Source organism: Hyperoodon ampullatus (genome assembly GCF_949752795.1).
Source record: "Hyperoodon ampullatus genome assembly, chromosome: 10".
Lineage (NCBI taxonomy): Eukaryota > Metazoa > Chordata > Mammalia > Artiodactyla > Ziphiidae > Hyperoodon > Hyperoodon ampullatus.
In genome coordinates, this window is record NC_136923.1 from 62,494,804 (window position 1) to 62,518,457 (window position 23,654).

Sequence of the window (23,654 nt, forward strand, 5' to 3'; positions counted from 1 at the left end):
CACTTATGCAGAACTGCCTATACGAGGTGGCTTGTAAAGGAGTTGAGCATCCGTGGACTTGGGTGTCCTTGTGGGTCCTGGAACTGATCCACCATGGATACTGAGGGACCATGGTACGTAACGTAAACTTGGCCATCTTAACTATTTTTAAGTATACAGTTCACTGGTATTAAATACATTCACAATATTGTACAACCATCACCACCATCCGTCTCCAGAACTGTTTTCATCTTGCAAAACTGAAACTCTGTGCTCATTACATAGTAACTCCCCCTCCCCCTCCCCCTAGACCCTGGCAACCACCATTCTACTTTCTATTTTTTTTCCAGCTAAGAAAGAAAATTATTGCTCAGTGTCCTGTCAGATGATCAGATGTCTCAAACCACAAGGTTTATTTCAGTGGTTTTGATTTTATTTTTAAAACAATCTGTTATGAATCATGGACATAGAGAACAGACTGGTGGTTGCCAAGGCAAAGGGGGTTGGGGGAGGGATGGGGTGAGAGGTTGGGGTTAGCAGATGTAAGCTTTTATATATAGGATGGATAAACAAAAAGGTCCTACTGTATAGCACAGGGAACTGTATTCAATATCCTATTATATTCTGTAATGGAAATGGAAATATATATATATATAAGAATATATATGTATCACTGAGTCACTTTGCTGCACAGCGGAAATTAACACAACATTGTAAATCAACCATACTTCAATAAAAAAATAAAAATTAAAAAATCTGTTACCAAATGGTATCTTTTCCCGACGTCATCATTTTATAGTGTCTTCCAGAGTTAGACCAGCATGAAACACCGCCGTCTGCCACTCCAGGCCTAAGTGTGTTCTTTGCCTCTAGATTTAAACAGTAAAAATCAACACTGGAAAAGAATGAAAAGGTTTGCTGTCTCCTGGTTGAGGGTATAAGGCGTGTTTGTGATTGTCCTGTTTGTCTTGTTATATCTGATATTATTGAGGATTTTTTTTCCAGTACAAAATGTTAATAATTTTGAAAGGAAAGATTAGAGACAAGGGGAATTCTAAGATGGTTTAGTTCCCAACTTCCCTGATAAGATTCACCTGGGGGAAGGGGCGAACCTTGTTAAAATAGAGATGTCCAGGCCTTCCACAGTCTGGATCAAACCATTCCAAGTAAGGGAAGCGTTCGTATATTCGATGAATACTGTTTTGTTAATAAGCTGGAACTACATCTTAATTCTTACAGTTTATTTTTCTGAGTATGCCAGTGTGCGCACATACACTTTGTGGTGTTTCTTTCTGGGAATTACCGTCAGTATCGTTTTCCCCAGCAGCAGAAGCATGAATTCATCTGTATTTTCTTTATCCTGATTTTTCAGCTTCATATTGGACACGACTGTTTGATGAGTTCTCAGTGTATAATGCCAGCAGAATGCAGCATTTTGGCTCGGGCTTTGCATGGAGACAGACCTGGCTTCAAATACTGACTGCTCCTTGTCAGATTCTGCCCTTGTCCCAGTTATGTAACGTCCTTAAGCTTCAGTTTTTCCGTCTGTAAATTCAGGACAATAACACACCCTGCTGCTCAGGGTTGTCAAGAAGATAAAGTGAAACAGTGCCTTTAAAGCCTGTAGTGCACTGCCTGCCACGTAGTAGATAGCAATACATATGAATCCCTATTGTTGTTTTGTGACTGTTATTATTTTATAAGGCATCCCAGCTGGGAACATGGCCAAAAGCTGAAGCTGAATGCACATGAGAACACGAGAAGGGAGGATTCAGAACCCAGGAGAAGTAATTAGTGCTTCTGAAAATGTTATAATTGATCCCTTGCATGTTGTTTTCACCCCACGCCTATTTTCCAGATTGTTTTCAGTAGAGAAAAGCCCTTGGGAAACCTCAAAACCATGTGTATTTGTTTGGGTGATGGAGGAGCTGTGACATCGGATCCTGTTCCCCATGGATTTTGATGAGGATTTCAGATCCTGATTGGAAGCCTTAGATGGTGGCTTTGTCTGTAGAAATTAGTGAAAAGAAAAGGATCAAACCTAAAATGGAGACTATCTCCAGAAATTTGAATTAGTGGTACTTTTCAGTCCACAAAGCTCATCTGTTCCTTTATTATCCATTCATTCCTCAAGTGTTCATGTGCTGGACATTAGGCTGGATATTGAGGATAGAGATGTGGATAAAACATGGGTTCTGCCTTCAGGAAGCCCGCAGTCCACTGTGAGAGATGGACAAATGCATAGTTGTAACAAACTGTGGTAACTACAGAAATAAAGGTAGCACAGAACACTGGGAACAGAGAAGAGCATTTGCTGGAGGAGACAGTGCTGGAACCAAGTCTTGCAGGAGAATTTGAGTTGACCAGGTCATGTCATCTCGTTGGGGTGAAGTGTGCAGTGGACATTTCCTGAGCAAAGGAGAGACAAGAAAAACCTGATGTTTTTGTTTTGTATTAATAGACTCTGCTTCTCTCCCTCATGTTTGTAAAAGGGAAATTTCTCAAACATAGGTTGAGGGTTCAGATCCTGGGTAGCCAAGACTTAAGTCTATACTCACTCCATAAATGACTGCCGAGTGCCAACTGAGAGACAGTACAACCAACAAACTCTATGAAATTTCTTTTTATATGTACCACATCTTTATCCGTTCATCTGTCATGGACATTTAGGTTGTTTACATATCTTGGCTACTGTAAATAGTGCTGCTATGAACATAGGGGTGCATGTATCTTTTCTTTTTCCTTTTTTTAAAGTGAAGTGTAGTTGATTACAGTGTTGTGTTAATTTCTGCTCTATTGCATCTGCTAATGGCAAACTCCCACTCCTACACTCTCCCACCCCCCACCCCCTTGGCAACCACCAGTCTGTTCTCTATGTCTATGAGTCTGTTTCTGTTTTGTAGATAGGTACATTTGTGTCCTATTTTAGATTCCACATGTAAGTGATATCATATGGTATTTGTCTTTCTATTTCTGACTTCTCTTAGCGTGATAATCTCTAGTTGCATCCATGTTGCTGCAAATGGCATTATTTCATTCTTTTTTATGGCTGAGTAATATTCCATTGTGTGTGTGTGTGTGTGTGTGTGTGTGTGTGTGTGTGTATCACATCTTCTTCATGCATTCATCTGTCAATGGATATTTAGGTTGAAACAAACTCTATGAATTTAAATCATTTTTTTCCATACTTTGGAAACAAATCCTGATTTGGACTTTGACTATTGATATTTCTTATATATGTCCTTTCAGTAGTTGTCACATTTTTGGTTCAGGATTTGGTAATCTTGTGTCTGCACTACTGTATTCTTTCCTTAGCTAACTTTTTTTTTTTTTTTTGCGGTACGCGGGCCTCTCACTGTTGTGGCCTCTCCCATTGCGGAGCACAGGCTCCGGACGCGCAGGCTCAGCGGCCATGGCTCACGGGCCCAGCCACTCCGCGGCATGTGGGATCCTCCCAGACTGGGGTATGAACCCGTGTCCCCTGCATCGGCAGGCGGACTCTCAACCACTGCGCCACCAGGGAAGCCCTTCTTAGCTAACTTTTATCAGTGCCCTCTCTGGTATGTTCCGATGGCAATTTCTAAGGACTTTCTTTCCAGGTATTTTGACTTTGCTTCATGCTCCTTGTAGTTGGGCTAATTGGTGTTTGACGTGATAAAATATGGAAGCCTAATCTTCAGCCATTTGTGACACTAAGTCACATTTTCTCTCAGAATCATATCTAATTCTTATGTGAGCTAATATGTTAAAGTGTTTGAAGACTGTTTGGGGTGTCTATACCAAAAAATCTCTTATAGAATTTTAATGTTCCACTAGTTTGGCTATCAGTGTGGGGATGATATCTTTATATTTTATATATACACACACACACACAAACATATATCTCTCTCCAAATGCCTCTATATACATAAATACCATACATATATATGTATATATGCTTGTGGGTGTATATATATATGTATTTTGTCCAGGGAGAATGCACTTTTAATATGGGTGTTGTATGCAAGATAAGCATTACTTTTATCCAAAATTATTTTGCATTATGACCGTTATTGTTTCGTTTGATACCTTTTTGTCCTGTATTTTTGGGAATAAATCAAAGACACTAAGCATGCATAGAAGTGGCTTGCAATTTTTGGCCTTTCTTTCAACTTCATCTTATGGCCTTATCTTGGTTTTATATTTCTAATTTAAAATGTATGTGACCATCTCTTGTTTTTATTAATTTGTAATCTGTTTTTACTCATTTAATGGGAAAAGGGTGGGATATAAATATGTTTTAAAAACTGCTATCCATGATGATCGAGTCATTTAGAAAAGATTACAATATCATAGAATAATAATACAAGTAAGAGTCACTATGGCTTTTTTTCCATAAAAGGACTAGTATATATTATTTTAGTGGCAGAGGATTACATTATACAATTTTCAGTGGTCTTCAGTGAACAGGGAAATTACACTAGTTAACACTCAACTATCTAAACTAATACAGGAACTTCATTGCTCACAGCCTTTGCTTAGTCAAACCTCAGATGGGAATAAAATTTCCTGTAAAAGTGCCCCGAAAGGGAGATGTTACAGTAAAATGGAACCTTTAGAATGAAAATAAAAATCTTCTGTAGGTGGAAAATAGTTGAAGTTTTCAAGGGTTATATGATCCCAGTGAGGCGATGAAGGAGAAAGAAAGGTAGGTCACAGCACGTGTGACTTCTGGAAGCTCCAGACAAACAGAGGAAAAAGCAGGATGGGAGACTGAAAAGGGACGCCAGGGGAGGGTAGAATTATGACAAGTTGGAGGCTGCTACTTTTTCACAGTAGTTTTAAAAAAACATTTTCCTTCATTAAGGCTTGTCTACTGCAGTCTTTCAGTGGAGGAAAACCATTGCAGCTTTTGTGCCATTAAAGGGTTAAATATCATGAAAAAAGAGATGACTTACCCCAGATTGATGCATTACACAGCTGCTTTTGTGCTGAAACAACTATGTCATTCTGAAGGAGGTTTTATGTTTTGTTCTCTCAGTGGAGAACTAAATTCTTCAATGACTTTATTCATTCTCGGGGATTACTCAGTGTTTACTTTCTTTGCTAATGGCAGGCTTTGCATGGTAACGTGCCCTTTCTTGTCCGGAGATTTGGCAAACTCAGAAACGTTGGTTTTTTATTTCTTTAAAATGTCAGAACTTTGTGGATGAAAAACTATTTTTTGAACTTCAGAGGTTTGTTTTTGTCTAGACTATCATCCACACTTGTTTAGTAATCTTGAAGTTGGAAGATTCTTCAAAATAGTTCTGTGTGAGTAAAAAATGTTATTTTTAGGTATGTCATTTACCTCTGTTGTTGTCAGTAGATTCATAGTTCGTATAATCAATGTGGGTTCCCTTTTCAGTGATCATATTGGTGGCAATGTGAAAAGAATTAAAGAATTTCCAAATAATTCCTGGGAAATAGGTAGGTAGGTAGTTACATTTCAAGGTTACGAACACTTCTCGACTTCCCTGGTGGTGCAGTGGTTAAGAATCTGCCTGCCAATGCAGGGGACACAGGTTCAATCCCTAGTTCTGAAAGATCCCACATGCTGCGGAGCAACTAAGCCCATGCACCACAATTACTGAGCCTGTGCTGCAGAGCCCGCGAGCCGCAACTACTGAGCCCATGTGCCACAACTACTGAAGCCCATGTGCCTAGAGCCCATGCTCCACAACAAGAGAAACTACTGCAGTGAGAAGCCCACGCACCACAATGAAGAGTAGCCCCCGCTCGCCGCAACTAGAGAAAGCCCACGTGCAGCAATGAAGACCCAATGCTGCAAAAAAAAAAAAAAAAAAAAATCAGGGTTATGAACACTTCAAAGGGCTATAAAACTGTGACTAGATTTCTTTGGAGGTCTGCTTTCTCATCAGATAAAAATAAGAGTACAGATTGCTGTTTCCCTCCCTCAGATAAATGATATATTTTCCTCATGTAAACAGTCTTCTCATAGTGTTCAGAAAAATTGTATTTCATCCTCCCATGCTACCTCTGAGCCCTCCCACTCTTTCTGCAGACCCTCAAAGGGTTATTTTGAGAAAAGCAGATTGCCCTTGGAGGTTGGAAAGAGAGCCTTTCCTTAGATGTTGAGAAACAGGTTCTTAGAGATTTTAAAGGTGGGTGCCACTCTTTTTGAAGACTTTACTGTTTTCACATTTGTTTCTGCATTCTTTTAATGCTTTGGTTTTGAGAGGAAAGTTCCTTGACTGGCTTCTGGCCTTGAGTTAAGTTTCCAGCTACTGTGTTTTGTCACTTTGTATTCAAGGAGTATTCAGGAAGTCTTTTCTTGTCTTATATGTAGATAGAGCCAGCCTCAGTTATCCCTGTGGTTTAGAGCATCATGGAAGTCTCACAAATTAGAGGTGAAATCTGGGGTGTGTATGTGTGTAATGTGTGCTTGTGAAGATATAAGCTAATGCTTATTTTAGTCGAAAGACTAAAATATGATTTATGATTCAATTTACTAACCAACCTACTTACCAATTTATTGGTAGATATTTATTGAGTGTCTACAATGCATATGCCACTCTTTATCTCAGCAGAAGGATAAAATACAAAGGTTCATTAAAACCACATGGTTCTTACAGTCATAGAGTTGACCAGTCGGGAGAAACAAGATGTGCCTGCACATTGAACAGTGAATTTAGAGGGCAAAGAAGTATGTGATTATTCCAGGTGCCAAATTAACTGGCACAGGCCCAAGACTATAAAGAGTTCAGGGAACAGAGGGGAAGAAAATGAGGGCTGGAAAGATGAGTGAAGGCACCACAGAGGAGATAGGGCTTGATCTCTGCTCCCAGGATGAGAAGAATTGAGGAATTTGTCAGTGACAGGAAAAGGCGTCCTGCGTGGGGGTTGCCCTGAGAATGACAGTGCACTGGGCATAAGCTCTTTGTGTTTGGGGAGAAACCCTGAGAAGTTGCTAGTTGGATTAGATGGATGCTTTTGAGGTAGTGGGGTTTAAATAGATTGAATGCGACACATATTCATATATTGAGTAGGCCAAAAGGTTTGTTGTTTTTTTCCATTAAGATGCTTCTAGTAGTGCTTAGTTGTCTTTAACTTCATTCGAAACAATTTTGTTAGCTTGTATTGTGACAGCTATCATAGCAGTGTGCATTAAAAAAAAAGAAACTTGTCAAAATCGGTGAATTTTTGTGTAGCCATTTTAATATTGAAGATGGAAGAAGAAAAGCAACATTTTTGGCATATTATGCTTTATTACTTCAAGAAAGGTAAAAACGCAACTGAAACGCAAAAAGAGATTTGTGTAGTGTATGGAGAAGGTGCTGTGACTGATTGAATGTGTCAAAAGTGGTTTGTGAAGTTTCGTGCTGGAGATTTCTCACTGGACAATGCTCCATGGTTGGGTAGACCAGTTGAAGTTGATAGTGATCAAATCGAGACATTAACTGAGAACAATCAACCTTATACCATGCGGGAGATAGCCGCCATACTCAAAATATCCAAATCAAGCATTGAAAATTATTTGCACCAGCTTGGTTATGTTAATAGCTTTGATGTTTGGGATCCACATAAGTGAAGTGAAAAAAACTTTCTTGACTGTGTTTCCGCGTGCAATTCTGTACTTAAGCAAAATGAAGATGTTCCATTTTTAAAACAAATTGTGATGGGTGATGAAAGGCAGATACTGTACAATGATATGGAACGGAAGAGAAATGAACCACCACCAACCCCACCAAAGGCTGGTCTTCATGCAAAGAAGGTGATGTTGTGTATATGGTGGGATTGGAAGGGAGTCCTTTATTATGAGCTCCTTCCAGACAAACCAAACGATTAATTCCAACAAGTGCTGATCCCAATTAGACCAACTGAAAGCAGCACTCGACGAAAAGTGTCCAGAATTAGTCAACAGAAAATGCATAATCTTCCATTAGGGTAATGCAAGACCACATGTTTCTTTGATGACCTGGCAAAAACTGTTACAGCTTGGCTGGGAAGTTCTGATTCATCCACCATATTCACCAGATATTGCATCTTTGGATTTCCATTTATTTCAGTCTTTACAAAATTCTCTTAATGGAAAAAATGTCATTTCCCTGGAAGACTGTAAAAGGCACCTGGAACAGTTCTTTGCTCAAAAAGATAAAAAGTTTTGGGCAGATGGAATTATGAAGTTGCCTGAAAAATGGCAGAAGGTAGTGGAACAAAACAGTGAATATGTTATTCAATAAAGTTCTTGTTGAAAATGAAAAATGTGTCTTTTATTTTTACTTAAAATGTGAAGGAACTTTTTGGCCAACTCAATATGTTCTGATCTTGAGGAATTTGTAGACTTTGCTGAAAGTTTATACATTAAAATTGTTATATTTTCCTACATTTGCTTTTGGCACACAAAAGTTTCTGAGAGAAGCGAGTGTTGGCTGAAAAATGTACAACCTAAAAGTTGAGAGTTATGTTTTATTTGGTGGACAAAACTGAGGACTTAATCCCAGGACACAGCATCTCAGATAGCTCTGAGGGACTGCTCTGAAGAGACAAGTGGGGAGCCAGCAAGTGGGGAGCAACAAAGACCAGGGAGTTGGAACATCAAATGATTACTGTTAATTAAAGAGAAGCAGACATCTCAAGTTAAGGAATTTAGCGCTTTTCTATGGAAAGATGCAAGAGCCTGGGCTTACTGAAATCATTCCTTTGATATGCACCTCAGCTGTCTGGGGCCAGTATCCTGCTTTTCTCATTCTGAGTCTTCTCAGGGTGCATCATCAGGGGTGACTGCAGTGTCTAATGGTTTGATGGCGGGCATCCTGTTTCCTTCCTGAGTTCCCTTAGGTCTCAACGTCGGGGTGGCTGTAATGTGATGGCTTCAAGGCTGCAACATCCTTTGTTTACTGATATGACAGGGGGCATTTTTAGTTCACATGAGCAGTGTTAAAGACTGGATGAAAAACTCTGTATTTCAACACAGGCTTCATAATAATATTTGCAGGAGTTGTTATGTCAATAGGTATACATGTAAATTTCATGTTGAATTGGCAAGTGAAAAACACCATTAATATGGTGCATTTTTTCCTAGGCCGGACCTGATAGACATGAATACTGTTGCTGTTCAAAGCAACCTTGCAAATTTAGAGCACGCTTTCTATGTAGCAGAAAAAATCGGTGTTATAAGACTTCTGGATCCTGAAGGTGAGTGATTATTTTGACCAGATGTCCCCGGGCTGGAAAGTCTGATCCAAAGTAATTGATCAGCATTTTGAAATAATTCATGTTGCTGCTTTTAGATGTTGATGTCTCCTCACCTGATGAAAAATCAGTAATAACTTATGTATCATCTCTCTATGACGCATTTCCCAAAGTCCCTGAAGGTGGTGAAGGCATTGGTGCAAACGTGAGTATTGATTTTTCCATTCTGAAGCTGCTGACTCAGAATTGACTGAATTCTCTGATAGTGCTGTTTACAGTTTTTTTAATATGACTTTTTAAAATTGAAATATAGTCGATTTACAATGTTGTGTTAATTTCTGCTGTACAACAAAGTGATTCAGTTATACACACACACACACACACACATTGTTTAATGTTATTTTCCATTATGGTTTATCATAGGATATTGAATATAGTTCTGCTAACTTCAACCTCCCACTCCACGCCTTCCCTAACCCCCTCTCCCTTGGCAACCACAAGTCTGCTGTCTGTGTCTGTGATTCTGTTTCTGTTTCATAGATAAGTTCATTTGTGTCATTTTAGATAGCACATATAAGTGATATCATATGGTATTTGTCTTTCTCTTTCTGACTTCACTTAGTATGAAAATCTCTAGGTCCATCCACATTGCTGCAAATGGCATTATTTCATTCTTTCTTACAGCTGAGTAATATTCCATTGTATGTATATGTGTCACATCTTTATCCATTCATCTGTCAATGGACATTTAAGTTGTTTCCATGTCTTGGCTATTGTAAATAGTGCTTCTGTGAACATTGGGGTGCATGTATCTTTTTGAATTAGAATTTTGTCTGGATATATGCCCAGGCATGGGATTCCTCTTTTTTTTTGTTGTTTTTTTTTTATAGTTTCCTTTGCTGTGCAAAAGCTTTTAAGTTTCATTAGGTCCCATTTGTTTGTTTCTTTGTTTGTTTGTTTTCATTTCCATTACTCTAGGAAATGGGTCAAAAAAGATCTTGCTGTGATTTATGTCAAGGAGCATTCTTCCTATGTTTTCCTCTGAGAGTTTTATAGTGTCTGGTTTTACATCTAGGTCTTTAATCCACTTTAAGTTTACTTTTGTGTATGGTATTAGGGAGTGTTCTAATTTCAGTCTTTTACATATAGCTGTCCAGTTTTCCCAGCACCACTTATTAAAGAGACTGCCTTTTCTCCATTGTATATCCTTGCCTCCTTTGTCATAGATTAGGTGACCATAGGTGTGTGGGTTTATCTCTGGGTTTTCTATCCTGTTCCATTGATCTATATTTCTGTTTTTGAGCCAATACCATATTGTCTTGATTACTGTAGCTTTGTAGTATAGTCTGAAGTCAGGGAGTCTGATTCCTCCAGCTCCGTTTTTTTCCCTCAAGATTGCTTTGGCTATTCGATGTCTTTTGTGTCTCCATACAAATTTTAAGATTTTTTTGTTCTAGTTCTGTAAAAAATGCTATTGGTAATTTGATAGGGATTGCACTGAATCTGTAGATTGCTTTGGGTAGTATGGTCATTTTCATAATATTGATTCTTCCAATCCAAGAACATGATATATCTCTCCAACTATTTGTGTCGTCTTTGATTTCTTTCATCAGTGTCTTACAGTTTTCTGAGTACAGGTCTTTTACCTCCTTAGGTAGGTTTATTCCTAGGTATTTTATTCTTTTTGTTGCAGTAGTGAATGGGATTGTTTCCTTAATTTCTCTTTCTGATCTTTCGTTGTTAGTGTGTAGGAATGCAAGAGATTTCTGTGCATTAATTTTGTATCCTGCCACTTCACCAAATGCATTGATTAGCTGGTGGCATCTTTAGGATTATCTATGTATAGTGTCATGTCATCTGCAAAGAGTGACAGTTTTACTTCTTTTTTTCCAATTTGGATTCCTTTTATTTTTCTTCTCTGATTGTGTGGCTAGAACTTCCAAAACTATGTTGAATAATAGTGATGAGAGTGGACATCCTTGTCTTGTTCCTGATCTTAGAGGAAATGCTTTCAATTTTTCACCATTGAGAATGATGTTCACTGCAGGTTTGTCATATATGGCCTTTATTATGTTGAGGTAGATTCCCTCTGTGCCCACTTTCTGGAGAGTTTTTATCATAAATAGGTGTTGAATTTTGTCAAAAGCTTTGTCTGCATCTACTGAGATGATCATACGGTTTTTATTCTTCGATTTGTTACTATGGTGTATCACATTGATTGATTTGCATATATTGAAGAACCCTTGCATCCCCGGGATAAATCCCACTTGATCATGGTGTATTATGTTTTTAATGTGTTGTTGGATTCTGTTGGCTAGTATTTTGTTGAGGATTTTTGCATCTATATTCATCAGTGATATTGGTCTGTAATTTTCTTTTGTTGTAGTATCTTGGTCTGCTTTTGAGGTCAGGGGGACAGTGGCCTCATAGAATGAGTTTGGCAGTGTTCCCTCCTCTGCAATTTTTTGGAAGAGTTTGAGAAGGATGGGTGTTACCTCTTCTCTAAATGTTTGATAGAATTCACCTGTGAAGCCATCTGGTCCTGGACTTTTTGTTTGTTGGAAGATTTTTAATCACAGCTTCAATTTCATTACTTGTAGTTGGTCTGTTAATATTTTCTGTTTCTTCTTGGTTCAGTCTTGGAAAGTTATACCTTTCTAAGAATTTGTCCATTTCTTCCAGGTTGTCCATTTTATTGGTACAGAGTTGCTTGTAGTAGTCTCTTATGATGCTTTGTAATTCTGCGGTGTCAGTTGTAAGTTCTCCTTTTTCATTTCTAATTTTATTGATTTGAGTCCTCTCCGTCTTGAGTCTGGCTAAAGGTTTATCAGTTTTATCTTCTCAGAGAACCAGCTTTTCATTTTATTGATCTTTGCTGTTGTTTTTTTTTGTTGTTGTTCTATTTCATTTATTTCTGCTCTGATCTTTATGATTTCTTTCCTTCTACTAACTTTAGCTTTTGTTTGTTCTTCTTTCTCTAGTTCCTTTAGGTGTAAGGTTAGATTGTTTATTTGAGATTTTTCTTGTTTCTTGAGGTAGGATTGTATTGCTATAAACTTCCCTCTTAGAACTGCTTTTGCTGCATCCTATAGGTTTTGGATCGTCATGTTTTCGTTGTCATTTGTCTCTAGGTATTTTTTGATTTCCTCTTTGATTTCTTCAGTGATCTCTTGGTTATTTAGTAACATATTGTTTAGCCTCCATGTGTTTGTGTTTTTTATGTTATTTTCCCTGTAATTTATTTCTAATCTCATAGCGTTGTGGTTGGAAAAGATGCTTGATATGATTTCAATTTTCTTAAATTTACCGAGGCTTGATTTGTGACCCAAGATGTGATCTGTCTTGGAGAGTGTTCCATGTGCACTTGAGAAGAAGGTGCAATCTGCTGTTTTTGGATGGAATGTCTTTTTTTTTTTTTTTTTTTTTTTTTTTTTGCGGTACGCAGGCCTCTCACCATTGTGGCCTCTCCCGTTGTGGAGCACAGGCTCCAGACACGCAGGCTCAGCGGCCATGGCTCACGGGTCCAGCCGCTCCGCGGCATGTGGGATCTTCCCGGACCGGGACACGAACCCGTGTCCCCTGCATCAGCAGGCGGACTCTCAACCACTGCGCCACCAGGGAAGCCCTGGAATGTCTTATAAATATCAATTAAATATGTCTGGTGTATTGTGTCATTTAAAGCTTGTGTTTCCTTATTAATTTTCTGTCTGGATGATCTGTCCATTGGTGTAAGTGATGTGTTAAAGTCCCCCACTATTGTGTTACTGTTGATTTCCTCTTTTATAGCTGTTAGCATTTGCCTTATGTATTGAGATGCTCCTATGTTGGGGGTGCTTATATATTTATAATTGTTATATTTTCTTCTTGGATTGATCCCTTAATCATTATGTAGTGTTCTTCCTTATCTCTTTTAACATTCTTTATTTTAAAGTTTATTTTATCTGATATGAGTATTACTACTCCAGCTGTCTTTTGATTTCCATTTGCATGGAATATCTTTTTCCATCCCCTCACTTTCAGTCTGTATGTGTCCCTAGGTCTGAAGTGGGTCTCTTGTAGACAGCATATATTTGGGTCTTGTTTTGGTATCCATTGAGCGAGCCTGTGTCTTTTGGTTGAAGCATTTTATCCATTTACAGTTAAGGTAATTATCGATATCTATGTTCCTATTACCATTTTCTTAATTGTTTTGGGTTTGTTTTTGTAGGTCCTTTTCTTCTCTTGTGTTTCCCACTTAGAGAAGTTCCTTTTGCATTTGTTGTAGACCTGGTTTGGTGGTGCTGAATTCTCTTAACTTTTGCTTGTCTGTAAAGCTTTTGATTTCTCCATCAAATCTGAATGAGATCCTTTCTGGGTAGAGTAATCTTGGTTGTAGGTTCTTCCCTTTCATCACTTTAAATATATCGTGCCACTCCCTTCTGGCTTGTAGAGTTTCTGCTGAGAAATCAGCTGTAACCTTATGGGAGTTCCCTTGTACGCTGTCATTTTCCCCTTGTTGCTTTTAGTAATCTTTCTTTGTCTTTAATTTTTGTCAGTTTGATTACTGCATATCTTGGCATGTTTCTTCTTGGGTTTAACCTGCCTGGGACTCTCTGCACTTCCTGGACTTGGATGGCCATTTTGTTTCCCATGTTAGGGACGTTTTCAGCTATAATCTCTTCAGATATTTTCTCTGGTCCTTTCTCTCTCTCCCTTCTCCTTCTGGCACCCCTATAATGCTAATGTTGGTGCGTTTCATGCTGTCCCAGAGGTCCCTTAGGTTGTCTTCATTTCTTTTCATTCTCTTTTCTTTATTCTGTTCCATGGCAGTGAATTCCACCATTCTGTCTTCCGGGTCACTTATCCGTTCTTCTGCCTCAGTTATTTGCTATTGCTTCCTTCTAGTGTATTTTTCATTTCAGTTATTGTATTGTTCATCTCTATTTGTTTGTTTTTTAATTCTTCTAGGTGTTTGTTCTTTAATTCTTCTAGGTCTTTGTTAAACATTTCTTGTGTCTTCTCGATCTATGCCTCCATTCTTTTTCCGAGGTCCTGGATCATCTTCACTATCATTCTGAATTCTTTTTCTGGAAGGTTGCCTATCTCCACTTCATTTAGTTGTTTTTCTGGGGTTCTATCTTGTTCCTTCATCTGGTACATAGTCCTCTGCCTTTTCATTTTGTCTGTCTTTCTGTGAATGTGGTTTTCGGTCCACTGGCAGCAGGATTGTAGTTCTTCTTGCTTCTGCTGTCTGCCCTCTGGTAGATGAGGCTCGATTGCTGGATCTTATGGTAATTATAGTTTTAGTTTTCTGAGGAACCCCCGTACTGTTCTCCATAGTGGCTGCAACAATTTACATTCCCACCAACAGTGTAGGAGGGTTCCCTTTTCTCCATACCCTCTCCAGCATTTGTTATTTGTAGACTTTTTAATGGTGGCCATTCTGACCAGTGTGAAGTGGTACCTCGTTGTAGGTTTGATTTGCATTTCTGTAATAATTAGCGCGGTTGAGCATATTTTCATGTGCCTGTTGGCCATTTGTATTTCTTCTGTGGAGAAATGTCTATTTAGGTCTTCTGCCCTCTTTTTGATTGGATTATTTTTTTTGCTGTCAAGTTGTATGAGTTTACAGTTTTTAATTATCAAATATTTTTTAAAGGATTTGAGTTAATAGGTCACTTAATTTAGAGATTTTCTTTTTAAACTTACTGCTGTTTTACAGCTGCCCTATTTGGTATCCTTCTCTGCAGAGAAGGTACGCAGAGAATATCTCACTTTTGAAATCACTTTCAAGTTTTTTAACTTATGTGATCCCAGGATATAAGGTAGCTCTGCCTTGTTTCTCATTTAAAGGTGAGGCCCGGAGGAGGGCGATTTGATTTTGCCAAATTAACGGAGCTTCTTCGTAGCAGGGCACGGTCTCTGACAAGCAGCTTTGGGCTCTTTATTTAGTCCACTGCTTCCCAAAGTCTGTGCAGTTCATTTCAGCGGTGCGTTTTGTGCGGGTCCTGCTGACAAGTGCTGTGCGTTTCTGGAGGACAGGGCACCCTGTACATGACGTGCATTTGGGGGGACCCCCCTCCCCCTGACTTCTCCACTCCTCCTGCAGATTTCTCCTTTATTCTGTCTCACTTTGAAGGTTTGGGAGCTCCCCTTTCAGGTCTCTTATTTCGCCTCTGTGTGCTATTGCTTGAGGCTTGTTTCCATTCTCTCCTCATGTTCTTTCTCACAAAGGCTGGTGCCCAAGTGACTTGGTCCCATGCTCCTCCTCTGCTTCAGTGTCTGCCAGTGACTCAGGGTTGAATGTTGCTCCAAAATGTTATTGTGGCTGTTCCTTGCTTGGTCTTCTCACTGCCTGTACCCAGTTCCTCACTCTTATCCCTTCACTAGAATAAGGATGAGAGCTTTCTTGTGGCTTTACTTTCTCCATTGTTTTTCTCTTCCCATGAACTCTGTACATTGTTGCCACATTAGCTAGAAAAACTTCCGTGGCTCCATGTGGCTTGTAAGGTTCAACCCAGTCTAGATGTTCTGGCGTCCACAATTCTGCCTTTTATCAGTTCTGCTTACCCACATCATTCCCCACATGAACTGTTTGTGGTGTCCGGGGCATTTCTGTTCCAGAGTCCTGACTCCCTTGACCCCCCTCCCCCATCTTTTCTCTGCTCCTTCTGCCAGCCACCAACAATTACTGGCCATTGTACAACTGCTCAGGGATTCCCTCTCCCAGGAAACCTTCAGTGATCATTTTGAGGCACATTTATGCTCACCTAATTCTTACCTTAGCGCCTCACATGTACTACCCGTTTCCGTTATTTCAGCACTTGTTAAATGCTGCTTTTCGTTTTGCGTAACTGTTTATATTATGACTCTCTCTTGCCTCCTCATCTAGACAGAAACTCTTTGATAAAAGAGGTCATGTCTTGAAGTATTATATTTTTATTACAATGCTTAGCACATGCTTTGAACATCATAAGCAGTCATCAAATACTTAATTGAATATAGCAGTTTACAATTTTCCAGTCTCCTCCATTTTAAAAAATGTTTGCCTAACAGTACTTGAATCATCCCACATGTACATTTCCTCTAGTTTTCACTCCTGTCTGGTTTCCTATGTATCGCGTAGCTCTTTGAGTTTCAGATATAAGGTGGACTTAGAAAGGTTGGCAGAGAGGGCAACTGATTTGGCTTATGCAGGCTAAACCTTTTGAGTGCCTTTCTCGAGTGCCTGGAAAACACCTCAGATTGATCAGAGTGTTCTTTTTTTTCTGCTACATTTCAATGCAGCCTCTGAAGCCTTTGTAACACAGTGCTTCAAGCAGCCTGGATCCCTGGATAGAGCTGGCACTCCTTAGGCTAGTCTTAGTGGTCAGATGTTGATAGTGTGTTTTGAAGGCTGTTTAAGTGGAAAGGATTAGGACTGGGTGGAAAGGAAGAAAACATGGAGCTGGTCCTCTCCATCAGGCTTAAAGCCCCGCAAATCCACAGAATGACCTCTGGCCAGATTGTGTTAGGCGTGAATGTTACAATCTGCAGATATAGACCTTCTCTGCCATCTTCTCGTTGTAGGATGTTGAAGTCAAATGGATTGAATACCAGAATATGGTCAACTACCTCGTCCAGTGGATCAGACACCATGTGACCACTATGTCCGAGAGAACATTTCCTAATAATCCCGTAGAACTCAAGGTCTGTGTCCCTATAGAAGTTGAGTAGGATTGAGTTTATTATTAAACTTTTAAATAATGCTGAAATGGTTCTGTCATTTCAGAAATTGAAGAAAAATTGCCCTTGGCAAGGTACTAATCATCAGGCAAATTATTTATTTATTCGTCTCCTATTGTACAGAGAAAATGGAAGTGAACATTAATAATTAAAAGATAATAGTGACAACATCTTAAAGAAATGTATAATCCCTTTGGTTTGAATTGTTGAGAGTTTTAAGGTTTAATTTGGGAAGGTTTCTGGAAGTGACGTTGCCAGATTCTTTTTGGTGCCTGGGAGATGCCTGGAGCCAGCAGATGGCTGGGGCACGAGGCGGGCGGGAGCTTGTGCAATGTGACCGTGGCAGGGCCTGTGCCTGTGGTCACATCCTGTTAAAAAACGGCCTCAGAGGCTCATGTGGTACGGCAAGAGGTACATACCGTCTTTCACCACGAATTCAAAAATACATACCTGACTCCCAGAGTAAATGAGTTCCTGGTTTAGTAGAACATTTACTACTACCTAAGAACCTGGGTCCATCTCTTTGAGCAGAGACATTATAGAAATATTAAAAGATAGTACCTTTACAGAAACGTATTGAAAATAAGTTGTCTCATTTTGTACATTGGGATTTGTCATAGCAAAGTAGTGTACTTTATTTCAAGAACTGGGTAATGCGAGTATGAACAACAAAGTCTAACTCCTTGAATTGCAGACTTTGCTTTCTGGATGAGACTAGCATTGCAAAAAACGGTCCTAACCCGGTGTGGGCCCTGTTAAAGTTAGTAATTGTGTCCATGCGTCTATATGGAACATCTGTGGAATAGCTTTTATTCACGTTGCCATGGGGAACTTGTCCTTGGCACAAAGTTCCTTGGTGTGTGTCGATGTGATGCTGTTTAAGTTCTCTCTGAAGCTGTTTGTGTGATGTCTGCCTCTGTGGCTGGAACCTCTCCTGGCAGGAAAGCTTTCCTCCCCCTTCTATCAGCATGTCTGCTGTGAACAGTGGGTAGTCCATGAGGGCATTCCGTGCTTATTCACCTATGGACATCCTGAAATGGTGCATTTTGAGTTTAAACCAATTTTCAGATTTCGAGTTCCATTTATTTCCAGATGGATTCCTTTTGTCCAGACATTTGAGTAAATTCTTGCTGGCTTCTGATTAATACAGATTCTTAAATTATTAAAGAAGTTCGAGTGACTACACAGATTACTGACTGGTGCCTGGGATAGGACGTGATACAGGAAAAAAGTATATTGTGGGGAAATACCAAATAATTTTATTAGCCAGCAAAACATTAAATGGAATCCTTCAAAGAAATGTGTCTGCCTGAATGTTTGGAGGGACTTGTTTTAAAGCAGCACGAATTAGGATGAAATAATTAGCATACACTTATTAAATGTGGAGATGCTTTACCAACATAATTTTTATAAGGTCCTTGTTAATAAATATAATAAACATATTTAAGAGATTCCCAAGTTAATATCTATAAATTAGATAGTAATTTAATTATATGGTTCAAACTTTTATAATAATAGCAGCGACCAATAGCATCTGTCTTCGTTTACTTATAAGTTCTGCTTAATTTGGTCAATGGGACATTGAAATGAAATTTTAGTCCTATCTATCTGATGAGAATTCTGTTTTCAAGGATAGACCATGAAATAGAGGAGAATGCTCCCCACCCCTTTTTATGGGAATTGCATCAGATGATTTTTCCAAAAACTAAAAGCTAAAGTACAGCATTTTGGAAGTGGATCTTTTAAAGTATGTATCTTCTTGTTTGGATAATGAGAGATTGTCAGTAGAGCCATAGTAGATACTGCTGTGGTTTTCACTATCCAGATGGCTGGGTAGCCTATGTTGCATCAGGGCTCATAGCCATAATTACACCCTCCTCAGATCCCATACAGCCTGCTTACCGACTGGCTGGGAATCAGCAGGGTCCTTGAGTGTCTGTTTTATAAAGGAATGCCACTGAGGGCACTAGACAGAGTAAATAGCATTTGAAGTGGTGGCATTATGTGATAATGAAAACAGGTCTTTGAAGTTTGGCCCTTCATTTATTTTCCCTTTCTTTTTAGGCACTTTATACTCAGTATTTACAGTTTAAAGAAACAGAAATTCCACCAAAGGAGACAGAAAAATCAAAAATTAAACGCCTGTATAAATTATTAGAGGTAAGCAGAAATTTCCTTTGTATTGTCAAATGTAATATTTTAAAAGAATTTTATTGAAGTATACTTGATTTACAGTGTTGTGTTAATTTCTGTTGTACAGCAAAGTGATTCAGTTATACATATGTGTATATTCTTTTTCATACTCTTTTCCATTATGGTTTATCATAGCATAATGAATATAGCTCCCTGTGCTATACAGTAGGACCTTGTTGTTTATCCATCCTATATATAATAGTTTGTGTCTGCTAACCCCAAACTCCCAATCCATCCCTCCCTCACCCCTCTTCCCCCTTGGCAACCACAAGTCTGTTCTCTATGTCTGTGAGTCTGTTTCTATTCCGTAAAGTTCATTTGTGCCATATTTTAGATTCCACATATAAGTGGTATCATAAGGTATCCAATATTATCTTTAATAATATACCTTGATGTAAGAAACATAATTTTTTACGTCTTTGCTTCACATTAACTTTTTTGTTGTTGTTTTCTCTAGATTTGGATAGAATTTGGACGCATCAAACTCCTTCAAGGTTATCATCCCAATGACATAGAAAAGGAGTGGGGAAAGCTCATCATTGCCATGCTTGAGAGGGAGAAGGCACTTCGTCCCGAAGTGGAAAGGTGAGTGGGGATGTCCTCTGCCCTGGGTGTCCAGTGGGAGGGGTCAGCGTGTGTCGTGGAAAGAACTTAAGCTTTGGAGACCAACATTTACCTTTTTCATTCACTTGGCTGTGTGACCTTGAATAAGTCACTTAGCCTTTCTGATTCTCCATTTTCTTGTCTAGAAACTCTTCCAAGAGGTTTGAGGAGGGATCAGTGAAGTAGTGTTTGAAGAGGGCCTAGGTTGGTGTGTAAAATCTCATCTCATACGATGGTTACAGTTTTAAAGCCAGTCAGGATGACCCGTGAGAATTTCTCCAACTGACTTTAAAGTCGCCAAGGCCTGGATCCAGAAGGTCATCCATACATAACATAGACTAACCATGAACTTATCTTGTTTCTTGTTGTATTTTTGGCTACGGCCCTCTTTCTACGGGGCAGTGAACCCTCTATTTGAAGGGCAGTGAGGCCGCTTCTAGAGAACACTTAGTAAATGCTGGCTCAAGTTCCCTCTCTGCTTTTTTGCCCTGAAAACATCACTGACCTTCATCCTTTCTCTCCCGCTACACCCAGCTGCCGGGGAAGGTCCTCCTTGGTCTTCAGGACACATTTGTTGGATGGATGTGTCTCTGGGGTAGTCCTTACATCCCAGCCTGACTTGTGGTGTGTGGGGCTTGTGTGGCCTGAGTCCACGGGGCTGGCCTTACAGCCTGACCGGTGGCCAGACCAGGCATCGCCCTCAGGCCCGACTGGCCCCACCCCACCTCGCTTCTACAGTGCGGTCACGCCGTCTGCCTCTCAGGAGCTCTGACTTGCCAAGGTCCCAGCCTCCCCCATGTGTGAGATCTCTGCACTGTCTGATCCTTTGGCTGGGAAGTCTCTTTCATCCCCTCTTTACTCCTCATCTTTCTCAGATCTCGGCTTCAATGTAATTTCCTCCAGAAACTTTCCACAGTCTCCCAGGTTGGTTCAGATGTCTTGGTGATAACGCTCCTGTCTATATGGATTCCTCCTTCATAACCCTCATCTCCGTTGTAATTTTGTATATGTGTCTGTGATTGGTTAAGGGCTGCCCATTCTACAGTGTGAGCTCTAGTAACGTGGAGACAAATTCCTGTTTTTGTAGTTCCTTGTGTCGCCGACACTTACCACCCTGCCTGCTATCAGTATCCTGATGCTCTCTGCGCCCCCTCGTAACTTCCACATGGAAGAAATATGAGCTAATGTGTTGAAGATATAGGGGCAATTCTAACTTGTCAGGCCTTTATTAAATCACTGATGACACTGTTGTTAAAGCAGCATGTTCTATCTACATAACTAGGTCATTAGAACCAGAACAAGCTCGAAATACCCAGGATGGACCTTTTATGGAGGAGATAATTCTGGGTGGTTCAGATGGGATGCTCAGCTTCTCATCGGAAAGAGTGGAAAAGGATGCCACAGAAAAGAGTACACAGTAGATTTTAGTCGACAGAATAGCAGCTGGATTTTAATATGTTAATGAAAGAATGCTATGGTTAAGAGTTCGAGGTCTAGGAGCCAGTCAATCCTGGATGAATTATTAGCTCAGTGTACAAGCCATGTAATCTTAGATTCAGTAACTTCTCTAAGCTTCAGTTTCTTCGTTTGTAAACAGGATGTAATAGTACCTACAGCATTTGGTGGTTCTGAGTATGTCTGTAAAATGATGAGTTAATTTCCTGGCATGTAACAATTGCTTCAGAAATGTTAGGTGCTGGCTGCTATTACTATTTGTGCTTTTCTTTTTCCTGACTACATCTGACATGGCACTCTCAAATTTCCTTTTCTTGACTTCTGAAAAGAACAGTATCTACCTCTAGGTGGAGAAGCAACAGTTTGGCCTTGCAGTGTTAGGGATAGGAAAATATTTAGGAGCTTGGCTGATTCAATGCCTTCATTTTTCTTGATGCAACAAGTTCTTTTTTTGGCATTAGCTCTGTATTGCAAAATAATAGCTGTGCAGCATGGGAGTGTGTAAGAAACAGATGCGAAAGAGCCAATGATCTTAGGCCAGGTAATAACCTATAGAAAGGAAAAATAAGCACAGACAAATTAAATTTGCAAGCATTGCACTGATATTCTTCTTAGCACTTTGGCTTTTAAAAATGTAAAGTAACTTTAGTACGATTAGACCTAACATTCCTGGGAGCGAATCCTATAAAGAAAGGTAAATGGACAATTTTCCAGTTAATTTAACCTAATCAACAAACACCATGGTGGTTAAAAAGGAAAAGTACTTTGCTTCTCCTCAAACTCATTTGTTTATAGGTGCCTGTAAGTATCAGTTTTTAACCCAGTGTTGTTCAGTACAGACCTGGCCTTTTCTAAAAAGCTGTGATCAGGGTCTGATTGACTATTTGTGTTCTTTTAGCTGATGATTTGCCGGAATAACCTTTTCTAATTGTACCTGGGCTCCTGGGAGGCATCAAAGTTGTTTTTGAGGCAGTTGCAAATGGATGACTCTTGGTGAAAATATTTGGCAAGTCTTCTCCAGTGACGCCCCAGTCAGCCTGCCTTGTCCATACTTGTAGGGCTTTAGTGCAGGCTACAAAAGGCAGACCTCAGCTAGTAAACCCATGGCTCTAGGTGAGATCCTTCTGAATACCTATCAGTGTATTATTTGCTGTGTGTTGAATATGCACGTTGGGGCATATTTAAGGAGCCATTAAAAGCTGTACCATTCAGCTGCCACTCTTCACCGTTAGAAGTAGCGCTTTTTGTAGACCTTCTACTTTTGAGTCTACTTTTAATGGTGAGGAAGGAACATCATTACAAGGATAAGAATGCACAGCAGTAGTTACAGTTACCGTAGCAGTGATTCTGTGTTTAGTAACACGACTAGCACACGAACCAGTCTTGATTCAAATGAAAATTTCCTCTCAGTTCATTGTGGTCCAACGCTGATCAATTCCTGCATTAGCTTTGGCAATGAATCCTTTGATGGACACAGGTATGGAGTCATTGATGTGGGATTGTGTTTTTTCTTTTGGTGGGCTGCATTTTTCAGGGATGGCCAACTCTACGACTTGAGAGGGAGAGGCTTTATTTTATTGCGTTCCTTCTTTTAGGTTGGACATGTTGCAGCAGATTGCCAGCCGAGTTCAGAGGGGCAGTGTCATTTGTGAAGACAAACTGATGCTTGCCCAAAATGCTCTCCAGTCTGTAAGTTCATTTTAGGAGCAGTTGGGATTGCAGTAGATGGGTCAGTGTGTTCGGATGAACTAAAACTTTGCATAACATAGGATAGATTGGTCTACTGAAACAAAGTTTGTTAAAGATTATGATTACTTTGCTTTCTTGAGGAAAATCATGTTTTTGAAGCAAAAGGGAAATCAGAGAAAATCCAAATAGCTTCTGTTCTAATACTTCGAGTTTTATATTTGAGGCTAGTTTTGAAACGTGTTTAATTAATTAATTAATGTAGAATTAATATTGAGTTCTTTTAAAAATACAGGATTCTAAAAGATTAGAATCCGGGGTGCAGTTTCAGAATGAAGCAGAAATTGCCGGTTATGTCCTTGAATGTGAGAACCTTTTACGCCAGCATGTAATTGATGTACAGATTCTTATTGATGGAAAATACTACCAGGCAGACCAGTTGGTACAGAGGTAAGAGTGCTTGTTAGTCAGCCCTGTCCTTCTGGGTGACTGTTTCATGGCACCTGCATTAAGAATGCAGAGTGTGACAATTTTATGAAATATTTCTCCAGCTCTTTTTTGTTGAAAATGTGTGTCACGTTAATTCTGTCATATTTGGGTATGTTTAGTAGGTTTTGTTCTTCAAAGATAAGTAATAGAAAACAATTTTATGATACATATAATATTTAATGCTGTAGTAACTAACATACAGTTGAAATATTCATGTGTGATATTTGAAAAAGGGACAGTATGAGAAAATTATCTTTTAAGTCAGCATGTCAGTATTCTGTTTATCTTATCATGAAGATGTTTCTAATAAAGTATTGGAAGGAATATATGTGCATAAACATCTGTATCTCTGAGAAGTAGGTTTGGGAGTA

At 39.4% G+C, this 23,654-nt stretch overlaps 1 protein-coding gene across 12 annotated transcripts in view; it reads left to right on the plus strand.

The window, feature by feature from the left end:
* Positions 1 to 23,654, plus strand: part of DST (dystonin) — a gene marked incomplete at both ends in the record, with an annotated part of 487,217 nt that overhangs the window by 286,740 nt on the left and 176,823 nt on the right. For 10 of the 12 annotated variants that reach the window (XM_079713903.1, XM_079713907.1, XM_079713908.1 and 7 more), the window contains 7 exons: positions 9,044 to 9,156; positions 9,252 to 9,358; positions 16,702 to 16,821; positions 18,922 to 19,017; positions 19,508 to 19,635; positions 22,704 to 22,797; positions 23,090 to 23,244. In XM_079713903.1, the coding sequence (XP_079570029.1) occupies positions 9,044 to 9,156; positions 9,252 to 9,358; positions 16,702 to 16,821; positions 18,922 to 19,017; positions 19,508 to 19,635; positions 22,704 to 22,797; positions 23,090 to 23,244 (813 nt within the window). Of the gene's footprint in view, positions 1 to 9,043; positions 9,157 to 9,251; positions 9,359 to 16,701; positions 16,822 to 18,921; positions 19,018 to 19,507; positions 19,636 to 22,418; positions 22,586 to 22,703; positions 22,798 to 23,089; positions 23,245 to 23,654 lie in introns of those variants that run through there. The other 2 variants (XM_079713905.1, XM_079713906.1) reach the window with 1 other exon arrangement.